This window comes from Mirounga angustirostris, unplaced genomic scaffold (genome assembly GCF_029215605.1).
Source record: "Mirounga angustirostris isolate CCGP_5_RB_7025 unplaced genomic scaffold, mMirAng1.0.hap1 SCAF_9, whole genome shotgun sequence".
NCBI classification, from domain to species: Eukaryota; Metazoa; Chordata; class Mammalia; order Carnivora; family Phocidae; genus Mirounga; species Mirounga angustirostris.
This window is the reverse complement of record NW_026991717.1, coordinates 62,054,619-62,072,772: the sequence shown is the minus strand read 5'-3', so window position 1 is coordinate 62,072,772 and position 18,154 is coordinate 62,054,619. Positions and strand designations below refer to the sequence as shown.

Below are 18,154 nucleotides of genomic sequence, written 5' to 3'. Positions count from 1 at the left end.
AGCCAGAGACCTGGGCTGAGGTAGGCTCCAGATGTCAGAAAAGACCAAAGATCTGGGTGGTGGTACCAAGTCGTAGCAGTTTCTGCTGTAGTCCAAGGGACGTGGCAGCCATGTGAACAAAGGCATTCCATTTAAACTTAACGTCATTCCCACCTTTAGGGCCAACCTTATGCTAGGTATTAGCAAATGGGTTTTTTTTGTTTTGTTTTTTTAAGATTTTATGAGTGAGAGCACAAGTGGGTGGAGAGGCAGAGGGAGAAACAAGACTTCCCATTGAGCAGGGAGCCTGACGTGGGGCTCGATCCCAGGATGCTGAGGTTATCATGACCTGAGCCGAAGGCAGACACTTAACTGAGCCACCCAGGTGCCCCAAATGTTCAGTTTCTGATAAGGAAATAGCAAAGTACAATAATGTTTAAACTATTGCAGGGAATCCTTCCTATCTGAAATAAAGCATTTTAAATGTTTTTACATTGAATATTTATTAGCTAGCTTAACTAAAGAGGCTTAACACTATAATTGAGAAGAGAGGGACGCCTGGGTGGCTCAGTCGGTTGGTTAAGTGGCTGCCTTTGGCTCAGGTCATCATCCCGGGATCCTGGGATTGAGTCCTGCATCGGGCTCTCTGCTAAGCAGGAAGCCTGCTTCTCCCTCTGTGCTGGCTCGCTCTCTCTGACAGACAAAATCTTAAAAAAAAAGAGCGATCCTTCTCGATTCAGGGGAAAGTTTAAGTTTAAAGTAAAGTGGATGTTACAAACTTCCTTGGGATTGGCTATTGTCAAGTGGACAGGAACACAAGCTACGTGGTTTTTGTGGTACGATTACTAATGTAATAGTTCCTGTGATTTATGACTAATCATTTAGCACACGCTGATATACTCCACTCCCAGGTACTGTGCTAGATGTTAGGGTTACAAAAATAGAGATAGTTTCTGCTGTTAACTCAGGAGCTTAAAAGTTTACAACTCAACTTCAGTATGCAGTTTTATTGTTTTTATGACTGGAATTTTGAAAATAAGTTTTATTCAACATACATACAGTGCTAAATGATATCAAACTATAGCAAAGTAGACTTAGTATCTGTTAATATCAGACAATCATTGATGTTTGCTAGACTTTACTCTTACACCACCTAAAGGTGTCCTTTAAAAGGGTTGTTTAAAAAGTCAAGTATGCTGGGCGCCTGGGTGGCTCAGTTGGTCAAGCGACTGCCTTCGGCTCAGGTCATGATCCTGGAGTCCCGGGATCGAGTCCCGCGTTGGGCTCCCTGCTCAGCAGGGAGTCTGCTTCTCCCTCTGACCCTCCTCCCTCTCATGCTCTCTGTCTCTCATTCTCTCACAAATAAATAAAATCTTAAAAAAAAAAAAGTCAACTATGCGTGAGACTATCAATTAGTGTAACATTTATGGAAGGCATAATATCAAAATTGTAAATGGACATGCCCTTTGACTTTGCCACTTTTTTTTTTTTTTAAAGATTTTATTTATTTATTTGAGAGAGAGAATGAGATAGAGAGAGAGAGCATGAGGGGGGAGGGTCAGAGGGAGAAGCAGACTCCCCGCTGACAGCAGGAAGCCCGATGCGGGACTCGATCCAGGGACTCCAGGATCATGACCTGAGCCGAAGGCAGTCGCTTAACCAACTGAGCCACCCAGGCGCCCCTGACTTTGCCACTTTAATAATCACTCCTATCAGCACAGATCTGCAAAGATAGGTATAAGGATCCAATACAAGAATGGTCAGATTCTGATACATTCACATCACTGAATCATGTAGGTGTTAAAACAAATGAGGTAGTTTGCGTATGGGCTGGTATGGAAAGTTGTGACATTTATTGTGTGAAAAGCAGGTTGCAGAATAATGTGAAAGATAAAACTGCCTTTGTTTTATGTCTATATGTGTACATCTACATGCATAAAGATTATATTTATTGAGCACCTAGTATGTGCTAAGCACTGCTGTAATTACATTAGATGTATTCATTAACTCAATCTTCACTACAGCCCTGTTTGGGGTTTTTTTTTTAAGATTTATTTATTTATCTCTACACTCAATGCGGGGCTTGAACCCACAACCCCAAGATCAAGAGTTGCATGCTCTTCTGACTGGGCCAGCTGGGTACCCCTTGCTTTTTTTTTTTTTTTTTTTTTTTTTAACAGAACAAGCCTTTTGAATTATTACTCCAAAAAGCTTCATTTTTAAATTTAGCTTTCTGACTCTGTTCTTGTGCCTTCAACACTTTCACAAATGATTTTCTGCTCCTCAGTAAGGAGAGCACGCTTGATCCTGTTGTGAACACAGGTAGCACACCTGGAACCACCCTAGGCCCTGCTGACGTGTTTCCTCATTTTAGACCACCTCAGTAAGAACTACAGGTTTTCACAGCATGGACTTCTTGAAGTCAGCCTGGGCACACGCCACATGCAGATTTTGGGGCTTTCCCAATCTTCTTGGTATAAAGGTAAACGATTCTATTACCAGGGATCTGGGACAGCCTAGTTTTGTTAGAGGCTGTATTGTAGGACAGCCTTCAGTGGTATGTCAAACGCTGGACCATTCTGAATGCCTATGGATGCTGTCCCCAGAAAAGGAAAAACCAACCCTAGTTGTTAATCCCTATTTTACCAGAAGAGTTGAAATAAATTCTTCATGTTCATGGCTAATAAGTATCCAAACCACAATGTGAATCCAAATAGTTTGGCTCCAGAGCCTGCTCACTTCCCAGCATGCTATCCTATGCCTCTCAAAGATGGAAAGGAAGTGTACTTTGCACCCTTTATTTTTGTCTTACATCTATGTCTGAATTTTTTTTTCTAGAGTAAGCATGTAATTTGTATTTGGGGAAAATTTTTTTTTTTTTTTAAGATTTTATTTATTTGACGGAGACACAGCGAGAGAGGGAACACAAGCAGGGGGAGTGGGAGAGGGAGAAGCAGGCTCCCCGCAGAGCAGGGAGCCCGATGCGGGACTCGATCCCAGGACCCTGGGATCATGACCTGAGCCGAAGGCAGACGCTTAACAACTGAGCCACCCAGAAGGCCCTAAAAAAAACTATTTAAAACAGCCAGCTTAATTTGATGTTAAGTTCAAGCATTTAACTTCCCATTTAATTTTCTGCCAAATCAGCAAATCCAGAATTTAAGGGAAATAGCTACATAAGAACATACCCACAGACAATAAAAACCCCAGGATGATTCAATATAGTATTAATTTATTAGGTCCATTCTTTAGGAGTAGAAAGTAAGTTTTTCTGGTACTATTTGTTGCCAGAGGCTTCACCCTTATTTATGCAACTCAAAAGCATAAAGCAAATCAGAATTTTCTTGTTTAAAATATTTTCAAAGGGAAATGGCCTTTATGCAGTATAAAGTGGAAAGAAGAAGAAAATGGCTGCTAGCTACATCTGAACCGAGTCCACTTTTCTATGCCCCCACCACTTGGCTAGATCATGTCTGGATTGTGCTCTTGCCAGCCCCTCAGTGGTCTGCCTGCTGCCCCTATAAACCCATTCTCCACGACAACCATAATGAAGTTCTACAAAAGTGACACCAAGCCTGCCATGGGCCACCTCTGCAAATTCTTCAAGGGCTTCCATTGTTCTTGGGATAAAAACATCCTTCAGGAGGCCAGTAAGTCCTTGCACCCTCTGGTTTCTGGCCACTGGTGCACCTCCTGCACGTGTTCTTTTAAGGGCCTCTGCACAGGTTTCCCCCTCCATTCCCTAAATAACCCCTACTCTTTCAGACCAAGGCTGAAATGTCACTTCCTCAGAGCGGCCCTTCCTGACCCCCAGACCGGGTCCGTTACCTGCTGTATGTGCTGGTAGCTCTAGGTCCCTTTGCTTCAAGACAGAGTAGTCATTTCACATGTATTCATCTGGTTATTTGAATGTCCACCTCTAATGAGATATAAACTCTGTGCAGGTAGAGAGTGGCTTTTTGCTTTCTGCTTACCTTTTATCCTCAGAAGTTAGTATACTTTTATTAAATGAATAATAATGATAAGGTACTGAGCCTAAGTGGTACATAAAGCAAAACATGAAAAAACAGCATTTTGGTGAATGTTTGATGTTTATCATTCCTCTCATTACTACCCGGTTACCTCTCATTATTACCCAGTTTAGAAATGAAAAGAGAAAGACAAATTGTATATTATCCAATTAATTTATTGAGTATCACCTACAGAATATATATATATACCGATATTTTACGTAAGAAAAAAAATGGTTTCTCAGTCTTCACCATAACTGCTCCATGTAGAAATAACAGTAGTCAACATTAAATACAACTCTATTTTCATAACAACCGTGCATCTTTATATCAGACCACTCACAGGACATTGCCTCCTAATCAACCTAAATTTGCAGTAAAATGTTTTCAGAAATAAATATAATTGATAATCTAAAATAAGTTCTTAAGGCAAATAGCTATAAAACCTGGACAGAAGCTTCCTTAGTTTCTCATCTTCTAGAAACAGCTTCACAAATCGTTTGGAAAATCAGCCTAGAGGTAAGCATAATAAACCACAGTTCCCAGCCCTTCTTGAAGCTGATCTTTCTCAAGAATTGATCAAATAGCACCTGTTGATAGAAGATAGCAATAAGGCCTGAACCTGATACTTAGGCTTTAATTCTGGATCAGTTTTCTGGCTTGGGCTGGTCGGGAGTTACTTCTTTCAGAATCTTCATCAGTGAATGTAAGTGAGTATGTGTTAACATTATCTTCTCTTTCAGCTGGGAAGAAAAATGAATAGGTATCAGGGTATTTTTTTTTTTAAGATTTTATTATTTATTCATTTGACAGAGAGAGAGCAAGCACAAGGAGGCAGAGCTGCAGGCAGAGGGGGAGGGAGTAGCAGGCTCCCTGCTGAGCAGAGGACCCTGGGTTCGTGACCTGAGCCACTCAGGTGCCCTGGTATCAGGGCATCTTAAGCTTAACACTCAATTTGATGATTCTAGAAACCACTTCAAATTTAAACTAGTGATTGAGAGATGACAATGTCTCAACACACTACATAAATATGCTTGTTCTATTTCTGAAAGAACTTTATGCAACAAACCCAGAGCACAGTAAGATCCTCAGATACAAAGTTTCATATGAAAAAAGACCAGCCACTGCTGAGCATCACTCTTCTCTGTCTCCCTCCTTCCTACCCCTTTTCACCAGGTTTAAACGCCAAGTATTGGGAAGGAAGACAAGAATACGGTGGGGTAAGAAAGTTTGTGGAGAGCAGCATCAATAAGTCTTCCCCTCTTTTTCTAGTGGCAAGAATCTTTTTTCCCCTCTTTGTTCACAGTAACAAACGCCTTTCTTCAATATTCTGCTAATGGCCTTCTAGCCCTGGCTGTTGGGTTAAGAACCTGTGTTTGTGGTAATTAGGGAATTTTCAATAGTTCTTTCACCTAAGAATAGCTAAATCAAGAACCAAACTTAATGGTATTATTTAGCATACAACATGTGCTTAGTAAATAAAGTTATCATTGAATACAGAATTATGGATAACAATCTTCTGTTGAAGTCAACAAAAATCTTATTTCTGACATAATTTGCAAAAATCTTATTTCTGACATAATTTACACTAAATCTTTTTATTATCATCCAAGATAGAAGAATAATAAAAGTTCATCAGGAAATGCTGCTTAAATAGGTAACTCTAGAGCCTCTTAATCTTCTTGGAGTACCCCTGGATGTGGCGAATCATTTCTCTGTCGCCTTCAAGATTTTGTTCACTCTTCATTTTTACTATGATGTGTTGGGGTATGTATCTCTTCTGTGTTTATCCTACGTGGGCTTGTTGAGGTTTTGGATATGTAAATTAATGTTTTTCATCAAATTTGGGAATTTTTCTACTATTTTTTCTTTGAATATCTTTTCTACTTCTCTACTCCTTTGGTATGTATCCCTTTTACCAAAGAATATTTAGGTATGCTTGATGGTGCCCAAGAGATGTCTTAAGCTCAGTTCACTTTCCTTCATTCTTTTTTCTTCAGATTCCATAACCTCATCAATCTGTCTCCAATTTGCTGATTCTTTCTTTGGGCAGCTCAAATCTGTTGCTGAGCCCCTCTAGTGAATTTGTCATTTCAGTTATTGTACTTTTCAACTCCAGGATTTCCAAGTGGTTCTTTTTTATAATTTCTAACTCTTTAAGGATATCCTCTATTTGATGAGATATTGTCATCATACCTTCCTTGACTTCTTTAAGCAGTTTCCTTTAGTTTTTTGGACCTATTTATAATAGCTGCTTCGAAGGCTTTGTCTGCTAAGTCCGACATCTGGACCCTTTCATAGGCAGTTATAGATGCCTGCTTTTTGTCCCATGTATGGGTCATACTTTGCTCTTTGAGTGTTTTCTAATTTTTTGTTGCAAACTAGACATTTATTTGTAAAAAAAATTTTTTTACGATTTTAAGTAACCAACATGGGGCTCGAGCCCACAAGCCCAAGATCAAGAGTCACACATCCACCAATGGAGCCAGCCAGGCACCCCACAAATTGGACATTTCAAATAATATATTATAGTAACTCTGGATACTAAACACCCAGTCCTCAGCTTGTTGTCTACTTATCTGTTTTAGTGAGCTGGAGAGTATTTCACTGATATCTCTTTTCCCCACCATATGAGAGTCTGCTGTCAGTCCTCAGAGAACCCAGCCTTGAATATGTGCAGTCACCTGGAAGGACAGTGGTTTCAGTAGGTTCTCTTTCAGTGTTTCCCTGATCTTCGTGTCAAGTGTCAAGCTGTTCAAGCTGTTCGCCTTCACTAATTGCTGGGCTGAGTGCTCTACAGGTTTGGACAATGCCCTGGGACATAAATTGCTCAACAGTCTAATCCAGTTAAATTCAGGACCCCTCCCCCTATTTGTAGGGGTAGTCTTTAAAAGACTGGTAGCCAGTCTTTTTTTTTTTTTTTTTTTTTAAGATTTTATTTGTTTATTTGACAGAGAGATAGAAGAGCACAAGCAGAGGGAGTGGCAGAGGGAGAGGGAGAAGCAGGCTCTGCACTGAGCAGGGAGCCCGATGCGGGGCTCGATCCCAGGACCCTGAGATCATGACCTGAGCCGAAGGCAGACGCTTAACCATCTGAGCCACCCAGGTGCCCTGGTAGCCAGTCTTTTTGTTGTTCTTCTGACGCCAGGAGGGCTCTTCTTAGCTGTCTATTCACTGATTGTGTCTGGTAACCTTCAAATGAATCTATGGCTTAGCTTGTTGCTCTCATGGAACTACCAGCTTCCTCTTGATTGCTTTCCTCAAAATCTCTACTGTTTGGGGCAGCAGTTCCCTTGTGTGGCGGGGGGAGAGGGGCAGTTTTTACAGTCTGCCTCTTAGCCTGGCCCCTCCCAACCTAGGGGCCAGTGTCTCTCGGAATGACACCCTCGCTTTACAAGCAGAGTGCTGGGTATAGGTGCCCGCTTCTGTTCTTCTTGGCTTACCTCTGCCGTGTGAGACCTCTGGCCTACATGCAAGCCGGGGCGAGGGTGAATGGGCTCCTAGTACTTACCCTGCTGTGCCGGTGGTAGAACTCGCACCTACCAGTGGCCGTTTTTGACTGGAATAGAGCTTCTGATGAGAATTCCTGATAGCCTGCCCCTCCTGGGAAGATACCACAGCCCTCAACTGGGAGCTAGGGCAAAAAATGATCCCTGTGTTCTTGGCTACAGCTGCCCAGAGCCTCCCTTCCTCTGAGGTAGAGAGGCATGAGACAGAGGGAGCAGGCTCAAATGCCACCGGGTTTCACTGTTCTTACAGAAGTTTTGTACGTTTTCTTAAATAAATGTCTCCTCATTTGTTTTATGCCTTGAGGAAAATTTCTTACTGATTTAAAATGGTTGTTTCCTTTGTAATTTTATTCAGATATGGCAGTTTTGCCGGGGCGGGGGGGGGTTGGTCCATGGAGTTCCTCAGGCTGCCATTCTAGAAGTTATCTCCCATACCAGTGAAAATAGTTACTGACCCCTCTCATCAACTTGGTTGCTTAGAGCGAAGGTTGGCTCCCTGTAGTCACAGGGATACCCTGCTGCCCATTTATGTAAATTAAGTTTTACTGCAACACAGCCACACCCGTTTGTTTATATATTTGTCCAAGGCAGCTTTTGTGCTACAATGGCAGAGTTGAGTACTTGCGAACGAATGGTCACAAAGCTTAAAATATTTGTCATCTGGTCCTTTATAGAAAAAGTTTGCCAACACCTGGCTTAGAACATGGTTTCATGAGCTTAGTTAGCTATGCAAAACAACACCCCCTAAAATCATTCTTCCCCTGTCCTAAAAGATACTTAAACTTTGGAAAATAAATGCCATTGGTTATAAAATGTAAAATGAGCAAGGAATAAACTATTAACAATACTGAAAACAAAATGAACAATAAATTCTAAGGTTGTTCTTCTGCAGGTAGTGACGTTTTAGCCAAATTTCCACTCAGAAAGAGTCAGTAAGCTACCAAAACAAAGTTGCTTTCTTCAACTTCAAAACTATCAACCACTAGGAAAATCCATTTGATAAGAATTCCTAAATGATCATTTCACCACTTTCCTGAGACATCTAAACATGAAGTGCTTACAGAAAGGACAGATCTGGGGCACCTGGCTGGCTCATTCGGAGGAGCCTATGACTCTTGATTCGGAGTTGTAGGTTCAAGCCCCACGTTGGGTGTAGAGATTATTTAAAAATAAAATCTTTAAAAAAGAGAGAAAAAAAGAAAGGATGGACAGATCTAAGAAAGATGATGGTGTCCATTCCCAGCACAGAGGGGAGAGTAGAGGAAATCCAGGAGCTAAACAGCTTTCTTCCTCCTCTTGAACTGGACATTACACTATCTGGCTTTGTGTCACAAATTCAGTAAGGAATGCCAAACCAGGAATACAGGAGTATTGGAGTATTACACCATTTTATCACCACCGAATTCATTGGAATAAACTGCCAGGAGTTGTCTATACAGGCACACTTCATTTTATTGTGCTTTTTGCTTCATTGTACTTCAAAGATACTGTATTTTCTACAAAGTGAAGGTTTGTGGCAACCCTGGGTGAGAAAGTCTGTTGGCACCATTTTTCCAACAGCATTTGCTCACTACATGGCTCTGTCTCATTTTGGTAACTCTCAGAATATTTTAAACTTTTCATTATTATTATATTTATTAGGGTGATCTGTGATCAACAGTTACAACTCCCTGAAAGTTCAGATGATGGTTAGCACTTTTAGCAATACTTTTTAATTAAGGTGTGTACATTGTTTTTTTTTAGACATAATGCTATTTCACACTTAGTAGACTACAGTATAATGTGAACATAACTTTTATATGCACTGGGAAACCAAAATAATAAGTTGACTTGCTTTTTATTATGGTATTTGTTTTACTGTGGTGGTCTGGAACTGAACCCACAATATCTCTGAGGTATGCCTGTATTACAGGAAACATACAACCATCATGAAATTTTACCTCTGCAACTTTTTCTGGTAGAGACAAGTTGTGAATATCCATCTCAGAGGCATTTACTATGGCTTTTGTTTTTAACAGATAGCTGGATAGAAAATATAGAGAAAATATTAGTATCATCCTACAGATAAGATTATCAATGAACGAAACTTGACCTCTAAAGCAATGTCAGGCAAAGACAGCCTCCTTACAGATTTTCATTTCAACATTCATATTGTATTTTGTAGGAAAAACACATTCTCAATTAAGAAATCATCAGAGACTCTGTGTCTCATCTCACCCCTTACCAGCCAGGAATACAGGAGACAAAATCATCCCATGACAAATTAAAACACATAAACCAGGTCGTACAAATAACTAAATCACATAGCAGTTAGAAGAAAAGTTATCATATGGTGACAATGTGGTTGGTTACCTACCAAGTAGTCATTCCTAACTTCTTTCTTGTTAACAGAACCCAGATTTTGCTTTGTTTTGTTTTAAAAGATTTTATTTATTCATGAGAGACAGAGAGAAAGAGAGGCAGAGGCAGAGGGAGAAGCAGGCTCCCCACAGAGCAGGGAGCTCGACACGGCTCAATCCCAGGACCCTGGGATCATGACCTGAGCCTAAGGCAGACGCTTAACTGACTAAGCCACCCAGGCGCCCAAGAATCCAGATTTTGTTTAGGACAGGAGTATCTTCAATCCTAGCAGATGAATCAGAACTGTGCTAAGCCAAGTGTGGCAATCTTATTCCCTCCTCTCACATATTTGCTTTCCCACCTTAAGGCAATCATGTGACATAGTTCTGGCCAATAATAAGGACACTTTTGATGATAAAATGAGATCATTCCCTGTGTTCCCACTTCCCATATCCTTCTCCTGGTTGGGGATGCTATTGCCTATATATGTAATGCTTATAATTGCAGTAGATTCCAAGAGGAAAAGGCCAAGAGAAACAGAGATGCTGATCTAGAGCCCTATTGTGGCTGAACCACTGGAGGACTCCTGGAGCAGCCAATTACCCCACTCCTTACTTGTTAAAGCCACTGTCAATCAGGTTTTCTTTTACTCGCAACCAAATTCATTCTGATACACACAGACATAGATTATTATCTTCCCAGACTCATGCTACCTATACTTGCCTAATTTCTACTTAATCAAAAAGAATATACTGACCTTTGAGTCCCAACTCCTCATTTTAAAGATTAAGAAATTACTTAAAATCCTATTATACTTTAAAAATTTATATCAAAAATTTTTTGTTACAAAAAACTTAACTTCCCTAAGCAAAAATTCAATTACAGCTCAGCTGGAACAACTACTTTTAACTGTTTTTAAAGAAGATTTGAGGTTACTAATAGCACACATTTACAAACACTTTCCCCCCCTCTTTAAACTTAATTCTAGATAGAAATTATTTAAGAAGCGGGGCACCTGGGTAGCTCAGTCAGTTAAGCATCCTTCTTCGGCTCAGGTCATGATCCCAGGGTCCTGGTACCAAGCCCCAAATTGGGCTCCCTGCTCAGCAGGGAGCCTGCTTCTCCCTCTCCCTGCTGCTCTGCCTACTTGTGTTCTCTCTATCAAATAAATAAATAAACTCTTAAAAAAAAATATTTAGGAAGAAATTAGAAATTGGGAGTGAATTATCAATCCATCTCAAGTATATATTTCTTGTTGAAAATCTGCAATGAAGAAAGAAAAAAAGAAAATTTGCAGTGAAGAACAAATAGTATACCTAATGCATTTTGAACACCCTCATGAATGAAGGACGAGCTTTACTTATGAGTTTTATTATTTTGTCATATATAGCTCAGCTAGAGACACCGATCTAAGCACATTGAATGAGAAAAAGGAAACTTTGTTTAATGAAACAAAAATAAGCTTTGGAGTTAAGACAGATTAAAATCTCAGCTCCTCCAACCTCTCTGAGTCCCAGTTTTCTTCTATTAAGAACTCAGTGAGGTAAGCATACTGCCTGGCACAAACTAGGTCATCAGTGGCTGTTTTTGTTTTTTTGTTTTTAATGGTCCAGAAAAGACTATGATAGATGTTTCAGTTTGTTATAATAAACAAAAAAAGCTTAAGTGACAGTAGTATTAGGAAGATAAATATTCAAAGTACTACATAAGAAGAAACAACAAGTATGGTACTTTATCTGATTCTATGAGGCCACAGTCATTATTTTTTACTTTTCTTTGGGTATCTATCTGCTTCATTCTTTTTTGCAGACAAGATTTCACCACATCCACATGCATAACAGAAAATCGCTACCTTAAACCTAGATCTTTCATTTCCCAACTCTGGCACCAGTACCATCTACAAATGACTAGTGTCTCTGGGTCCTTATTTCAAATTCCTAGAATAGGAATTTGGCTTAGCTTAGGTCAGGTATTCATTCTTGATCCTATCACCTGGGAGTGGTATCACATGTGATAAAAAAAACAGGGACGCCTGGGTGGCTCAGTCGGTTAAGCGTCTGCCTTCGGCTCAGGTCATGATCCTGGAGTCCCGGGATCGAGTCCCGCATCGGGCTCCCTGCTCGGCAGGGAGCCTGCTTCTCCCTCTGCCTCTGCCTCTCTCTCTGTCTCTCATGAATAAATAAATAAAATCTTAAAAAAAAAAAAAAAAAAAACATGGCCACAAGGTCCCACTCTAAAGGGAAAGAAAAAGGGGCTGGGCACAAACCCAAAAAGTGCCTATTACCACATTATTTTGCAAAAAGCTTATCTTCCAGAAGTTTCTGTAAAAAAGAATATCCTCTCATCTATTCCATGGTAAGCTTATTAAGACATGGTATGATCATAAGACTTCTAAAATGAGCATAATGTTATGAAACTATATTTTGGTCCCACTGCCCATCTTTTTGTATAAGAGACAGTGCCTTGCTGTAGCATTTTCTTTGGTACGAACATTCTGCCTTTTCTGGAAACTCTTTTAAAATGTATTTGATAAAGAATATCTTAAGTCTACTCACCACACCATTTTGTCACTGGACAGGCAAAAGTGACCTCTCAAGGCAGCCAGGGCAGCATGGGTAGAATACAAATGGAAACCAATGGGAATCCCACAGGAAGTACAGAATAAAAGGTTGTAAGTGCTGGCATGAAAAATAGAATATGGGTAAGAAAATCAGAGAAGAAATATAAAATAACCAGTCTCTGGAACCAGTTCTCCTAAAAACTGTGCTATAATAGGACTAAGACTGAAGAAATGACATATTCAAGAAAGGTTAACTCAGCTTTTAATATAATTATATCCTAGATTATTATGGATGTACAACTGTCACTTATAGAATAATTTACATTTGAAAAAGCAGAAAAATCATACTAAAATCAGATTAACATTTTAACATATAAAACTACACATGACCTGGGACGCCTGGGTGGCTCAGTCGTTAAGCGTCTGCCTTCGGCTCAGGTCATGATCCCAGGGTCCTGGGAGCGAGCCCCGCATCGGGCTCCCTGTTCTGCGGGAGGCCTGCTTCTCCCTCTCCCACTCCCCCTGCTTGTGTTCCCTCTCCCGCTGTCTCTCCCTCTGTGTCAAATAAATAAATAAAATCTTTAAAAAAAAAAAAAAAACTACACATGACCATATAAATTAGCTACTATTAAACCAATTTCTAGCTTAAGAAAAATAATCAAGTTGGTTGGGGTTTACCAAGCAATTTATTAATAGAACTCAAATCAGGATTTTTCTTTTGCAAATGTAATAAAAAATTAACTTAAAAAAATACCCAGACAAAATGCCAAAAGAGAAAAAAGAAAAGAAATCCTATTACCCTAGCAAGCCATCTATTTCTTTTCTTTTATCCTCTGAAAGATTACTGGATGAGGAAACAGGTAATGATTCTAGTTATACCACTTGGGTAAGTCACTCACCATATCTGCTGATACATAAGACATATCCAAATACTACCAAGAAATATTTTTTGTTTTTTTAAGATTTTATTTATTTATCAAAGAGAGAGAGAAAGAGCGCACAAACAGGGGTAGCGGCAGGCAAAGGCAGAGGGAGAAGCAGGCTCCCTGCTGAGCAGGGAGCCCAGGACTCTGAGATCATGACCTGAGCCAAAGGCATCTGCTTAACTGACTGAGCCACCCAGGTATCCTAAATACTACAAAGAAATTTTTTTTTTTTAAGATTTTATTTATTTATTTGACAGAGAGAGACACAGCGCAAGAGGGAACACAAGCAGGGGGAGTGGGAGAGGGAGAAGCAGGCTTCCCGCAGAGCAGGGAGCCCGATGCAGGGCTCGATCCCAGGACCCTGGGATCATGACCTGAGCCGAAGGCAGATGCTTAACGACTGAGCCACCCAGGAGTCCCTATGAAGAAATGTTTTAAGAAAAAAATTAACTGTGGGCGCCTGGGTGGCTCAGTTGGTTAAGCGACTGCCTTCGGCTCAGGTCATGATCCCGGAGTCCTGGGGTAGAGTCCCACATCGGGCTCCTGGCTCGGCGGAGAGCCTGCTTCTCCCTCTGACCCTATCCCCTCTCATGCTGTTTTTCTCTCTCTCTCAAGTAAATAAATAAGTAAAATCTTTAAAAAAATAAATAAAAATAAAAATTTAAAAAAAGAAAAAAATTATGTTTCATCAGGCATGTACTGAAAACTTATTTTATTTATTTATTTATTTATTTACTCACTCTCTCACTCACTCACTCTGTACACGCACCATGAGGCTCAAACCAATGACCCCGAGATCAAGAGTTGTATGCCCTTCCAACTGTGCCAGCGAGGCACCTCCTAAAAACAATTTTAAAGTGGTTTGGTAAGGGGAAAAAGTATTTGTATAAATATACTATGCAGTAAAACTGCATCAATAGAGTATAAAAATCATATGACTACAGAGAAAAAGATTCATGTCAGTGTATACTAAAAAAGACCAAGCAATACAGTATCCCAATTCATTGGTAAATTAAGTCCCACACCACACATGTAGTACTGTGTTTTTGTGAATACAGTAACCAAAAAGCAAGCCATGAAATAAATTGCATTAATTTGAATTAATTCCTCTGTAGGAATTAATGGTATCAGACAAAGCACAGTACCTATAGAAAAATGTCTGATAGGGCGCCTGGGTGGCTCAGTTGGTTAAGCGACTGCCTTCGGCTCAGGTCATGATCCCGGGGTCCTGGGATCGAGTCCCGTATCGGGCTCCCTGCTCTGCGGGAAGCCTGCTTCTCCCTCTCCCACTCCCCCTGCTTGTGTTCCCTCTCTCACTGTGTCTCTCTCTGTCAAATAAATAAATAAAATCTTTAAAAAAAAAAAAAAGTCTGATAGATACTAATTTATGGCACAGGGCAAAAATGTGAAAAAATCCCCAAATTATGCTTATGTGTGCAATATAAAATATTTCATTGAATATTAGTCCACTAATGGCTCAAGTCCTTCAAAAATGAAGGTCTGCATTACCACACCAGGAAAAGAACTATGACCAGCTGAGTGCTTGCTGAAGGCAAAAGGGGATACAGATGGGTAGTGGAAGAAGGTAGTTACAAATACAGCTATGACCAAGGGACCAGTTACAGAAATGAGGACTGTAATTGTCATGAGTATTTCCTCTGTACTTTGTTATGAGTAAGTTTGTGTGTCTGAGTGTTTATCTCTGTTCTTCTCTTATTCCATTATATAAGATCATACTTTATATCATACTACTATATCAAACTATACATTCTATTTAAGTATTACTAGTTTTATATCACAGTATTTAAATTACAAGAGATCAAAGAGAAATGTAAACATCATTTAAGGACTTTAACTTCCTTTTCCAGAGAAGGGGTTAGTGTGTTTTCAGTTGTATGCATGATAGTTGTAACATGTTAGACAGAATTATGACTTTGTTATTGTCTTTATTTGGAGATTAAGTATGGTTTTAGGAGATGCGTGTGGGTGCCAAGTTAACAAGTGATGGTTAAATTTTATGGTCCACTTGACTAGGCCACATGGCACCCAGTTATTAGGTCAAACATTATTCTGAATGTGTTTTTGAATGAGATTAACACTTGAATCAGACTGAGTAAAGCAGATTGTCCTCCCCATTTGGGGACCCGCATCTAATCAGTTGAAGGTCTTAACAGAACAAAAGGCTGACCCTGTCAGGAATAAAGGGAAACTCCTCTTGCCTGACTGCTTTAAGCTGAGACATTGTTGTTTACCCCCTGCCTTTGAACTTGAACTGAAATGTAGGCTCTTCTTTGGTCTAGAGCCTTCTGGCTTTTGGACTGGAACTTACACTTTGGCTCTCCTGGTTCTAGGCTTGTGGCCTTGGACTAGATCTAAACCACTGGCTCTGCTGTGTCTCCAGCTTGCCAACTACAGCTCTTGGGACTTCTCACCCTCTATAAGCCCATGAACCATTTCCTGACAAATCTCTTCCTGCCAAGTCCCATGGCTCCCCTAATTCTAAAAGTACACAAATACTTGGGAATTTCCCTCCAGTGTTTTAGAAACCATCTAGATCAGTACTATCCAGTTGCGATGTAATATAAGCTATATAAGTAATTTAAAGTTTTCTGTCATGTTAAAAATAAATTCAAGGGGCGCCTGGGTGGCTCAGTCGTTAAGTGTCTGCCTTTGGCTTGGGTCACGATCCCAGGGTCCTGGGATCGAGCCCCACATAGGGCCTTCCTGCTCTGTGGGAAGCCTGCTTCTCCCTCTACCAATCCCCCTGCTTGTGTTCCCTCCCTTGCTATGTCTCTCTGTCAAATAAATAAATAAAATCTTAAAATAAATAAATAAAAAATAAATAAATTCAAAATGAACAGGTGAAATTAGTTTTAATACATTTTATACTACCCAATATATCAAAAATATTTCAGCATGTAATCAATATTTTTAAACTATTAATTTTTTTTGTATCAAGTCTCCAAAATCCAGTGTATATTTTGCACTCACAGTATTTCCCAATTCAGGATGGCCACATTTTAAGTGCTCAACAGCTACACGTGGCTAATGGTTACAGTATTGGACAGCATGTGTCTAGATGTCTTATCCTATTCTAAGAAAGACATTTGGAGAGCTTCTGCTTCTGGCCCCAAATAACCCAATTCCAAGCAAATCACTATTCTCTTCTTCCCTGTTCCCTTTGGGTGGAAAGAGGACACTCTGGTAAGGATAGCTAGGCTCTTTCAGTTGGGAAAGAGGAACTGCAAAACTCTTTCTGGTTACTGAGTAAAGCAACTAAGAATTCCTATGCCTTATTTAACCCTAAAACTGTGGTCAGAATGAATTGTTTTGCTGTAAAAGCCAATGCTCAAAATTAAGGAGCCTTCTAATACTAAAATCACTGAGCACTTCGTTGTCACTTGTAGATCACAGCACAGAAAGATGCAGTTTACCCTCGGTATTCAAGTCCCTAACATTCAACTTGTGTTCTTCCCCAGGTTCCCTAGATTACAGAAGAAATAGTCCTACCATGGCTTATTACAAACTCCAAGTAAAATGCAAATTTAAAAGTCCTAGTTATCTCAAAGGATTGTAGTTTATAATGATTCTCACTATACACCAAAAGGTACTTTTCTCCCTTTTCCCATACCAGACATAACCGTCTTAGCCTCACTTCACTTGCACAAGCCACTAGAGATGTGGCCCTCAGAAAGATCTTAAAATCTACACACAAATACAACCTTTCCATTTCATTAATACATCAAGTTCCTACAAGTCGCAAACAGGTAAAAGAAACATCCTTCAAATACACTGTAAGGACTGAATAAGCTTCTAGCGCAAATAAGAACAAACCATTTTCACCTTGTGCATGTCGGTTCTACGCTCCTCAGTCTTACTAAGTGAGGGACTAGAAACCCGTCGAGAACTCCCAGTACATACCTGCCTTTGAGCGAACCATCAATGCCAACTAGGAAGGGAGCTTCCAAAACCACGTTATTGGTGACTCCTAGGAAGACAAACACGGGTCAGAAGGAGTAACTGTGAAGCTCTGAAAGGGAAAACCTACCCGCTACAGATAGACTCATCATAGCCACAAAAATCATGAAAGGTTGCCCCCACCCCTGGCAGAGGGGTTGATTTCCTTCTAAATCTTCACCCCGTCTTTTTCACCACCCGCTCTCGACCATCCCGTGAGAAAGCTGGAACCCCCTCTCTGGCCCTCCTCCGCCTTCCTCAGACTCCGCCCCCACTCACTGGAGAAGACCACGGCTCCGAGGGACCGCGACAGGTCCCAGGCGAGGTGCACAGAGTCAGCGAGCACGGCGTAGCACTGTGCGCATTGGAACACGGCGCACCTCTCGGGCTGCAGCCACGACGGCAACCGCGGGCTGGATGGCGGCTCCTCCGTCCCCAGGCCTGCGGGGCCAAGCGGCGAAGACCCGTTCACTACCTGCGTGTCCCACTCCATAGAAGTCGTACAAGAGTGTTTGTCAGTTGTCTTCTTAGCGCCATCACAAAAATCACCCCGTGGAAGCTTTGCGTATCGCGAACGATGCCGCCTCGGCCGAGCCGCCATCTTCCCGCAGCCGCGCCTCTGTTTCGAACACGCACCTGGCCCCGCCCAAGCACGGTTTCTGCATCCTCATTGGACATCGTCAGCGGGGAGGGGGGGCTCTGCCCCACACACTCGGCCTGGACACGCCCTTCGGCGCCAAAGTGGTGTTGAGGGGCGAGGGGGATGGGTGGAGAATCTTTGTTTCTATTGGTCAACGCCAGGAAACCCCGCCTTCAGGGCATTTTTAACCAATAGAAGTGGAGCATTTTCAATTTAAACTCTCTATAAAATTC

The 18,154-nt window shown here is 40.9% G+C and overlaps 2 protein-coding genes and 1 pseudogene across 3 annotated transcripts in view; 1 reads left to right on the top strand and 2 right to left on the bottom strand.

Annotated features, from left to right (window-relative positions):
- NUSAP1 (nucleolar and spindle associated protein 1) overlaps window positions 1-18,154 on the top strand; it is a 77,028-nt gene that overhangs the window by 21,010 nt on the left and 37,864 nt on the right. The window lies entirely within an intron of this gene.
- LOC123861323 (large ribosomal subunit protein eL34-like) lies at window positions 1,884-2,669 on the bottom strand (annotated as a pseudogene).
- Window positions 4,151-17,882, bottom strand: OIP5 (Opa interacting protein 5). 2 transcript variants are annotated; one of them, XM_045900319.3, is made up of 5 exons: window positions 17,561-17,882; window positions 17,246-17,312; window positions 12,394-12,516; window positions 9,439-9,520; window positions 4,151-4,732 (listed from the first exon to the last, which is right to left on the bottom strand). In XM_045900319.3, exons 1-5 carry the CDS (start codon window positions 17,880-17,882, stop codon window positions 4,637-4,639), a joined length of 690 nt encoding a protein of 229 aa, XP_045756275.3. In that variant the 3' UTR covers window positions 4,151-4,636. The 2 variants fall into 2 exon arrangements, with proteins under 2 accessions (XP_045756275.3, XP_045756276.3); XM_045900320.3 differs by lacking the exon at window positions 4,151-4,732 and adding an exon at window positions 4,754-6,673.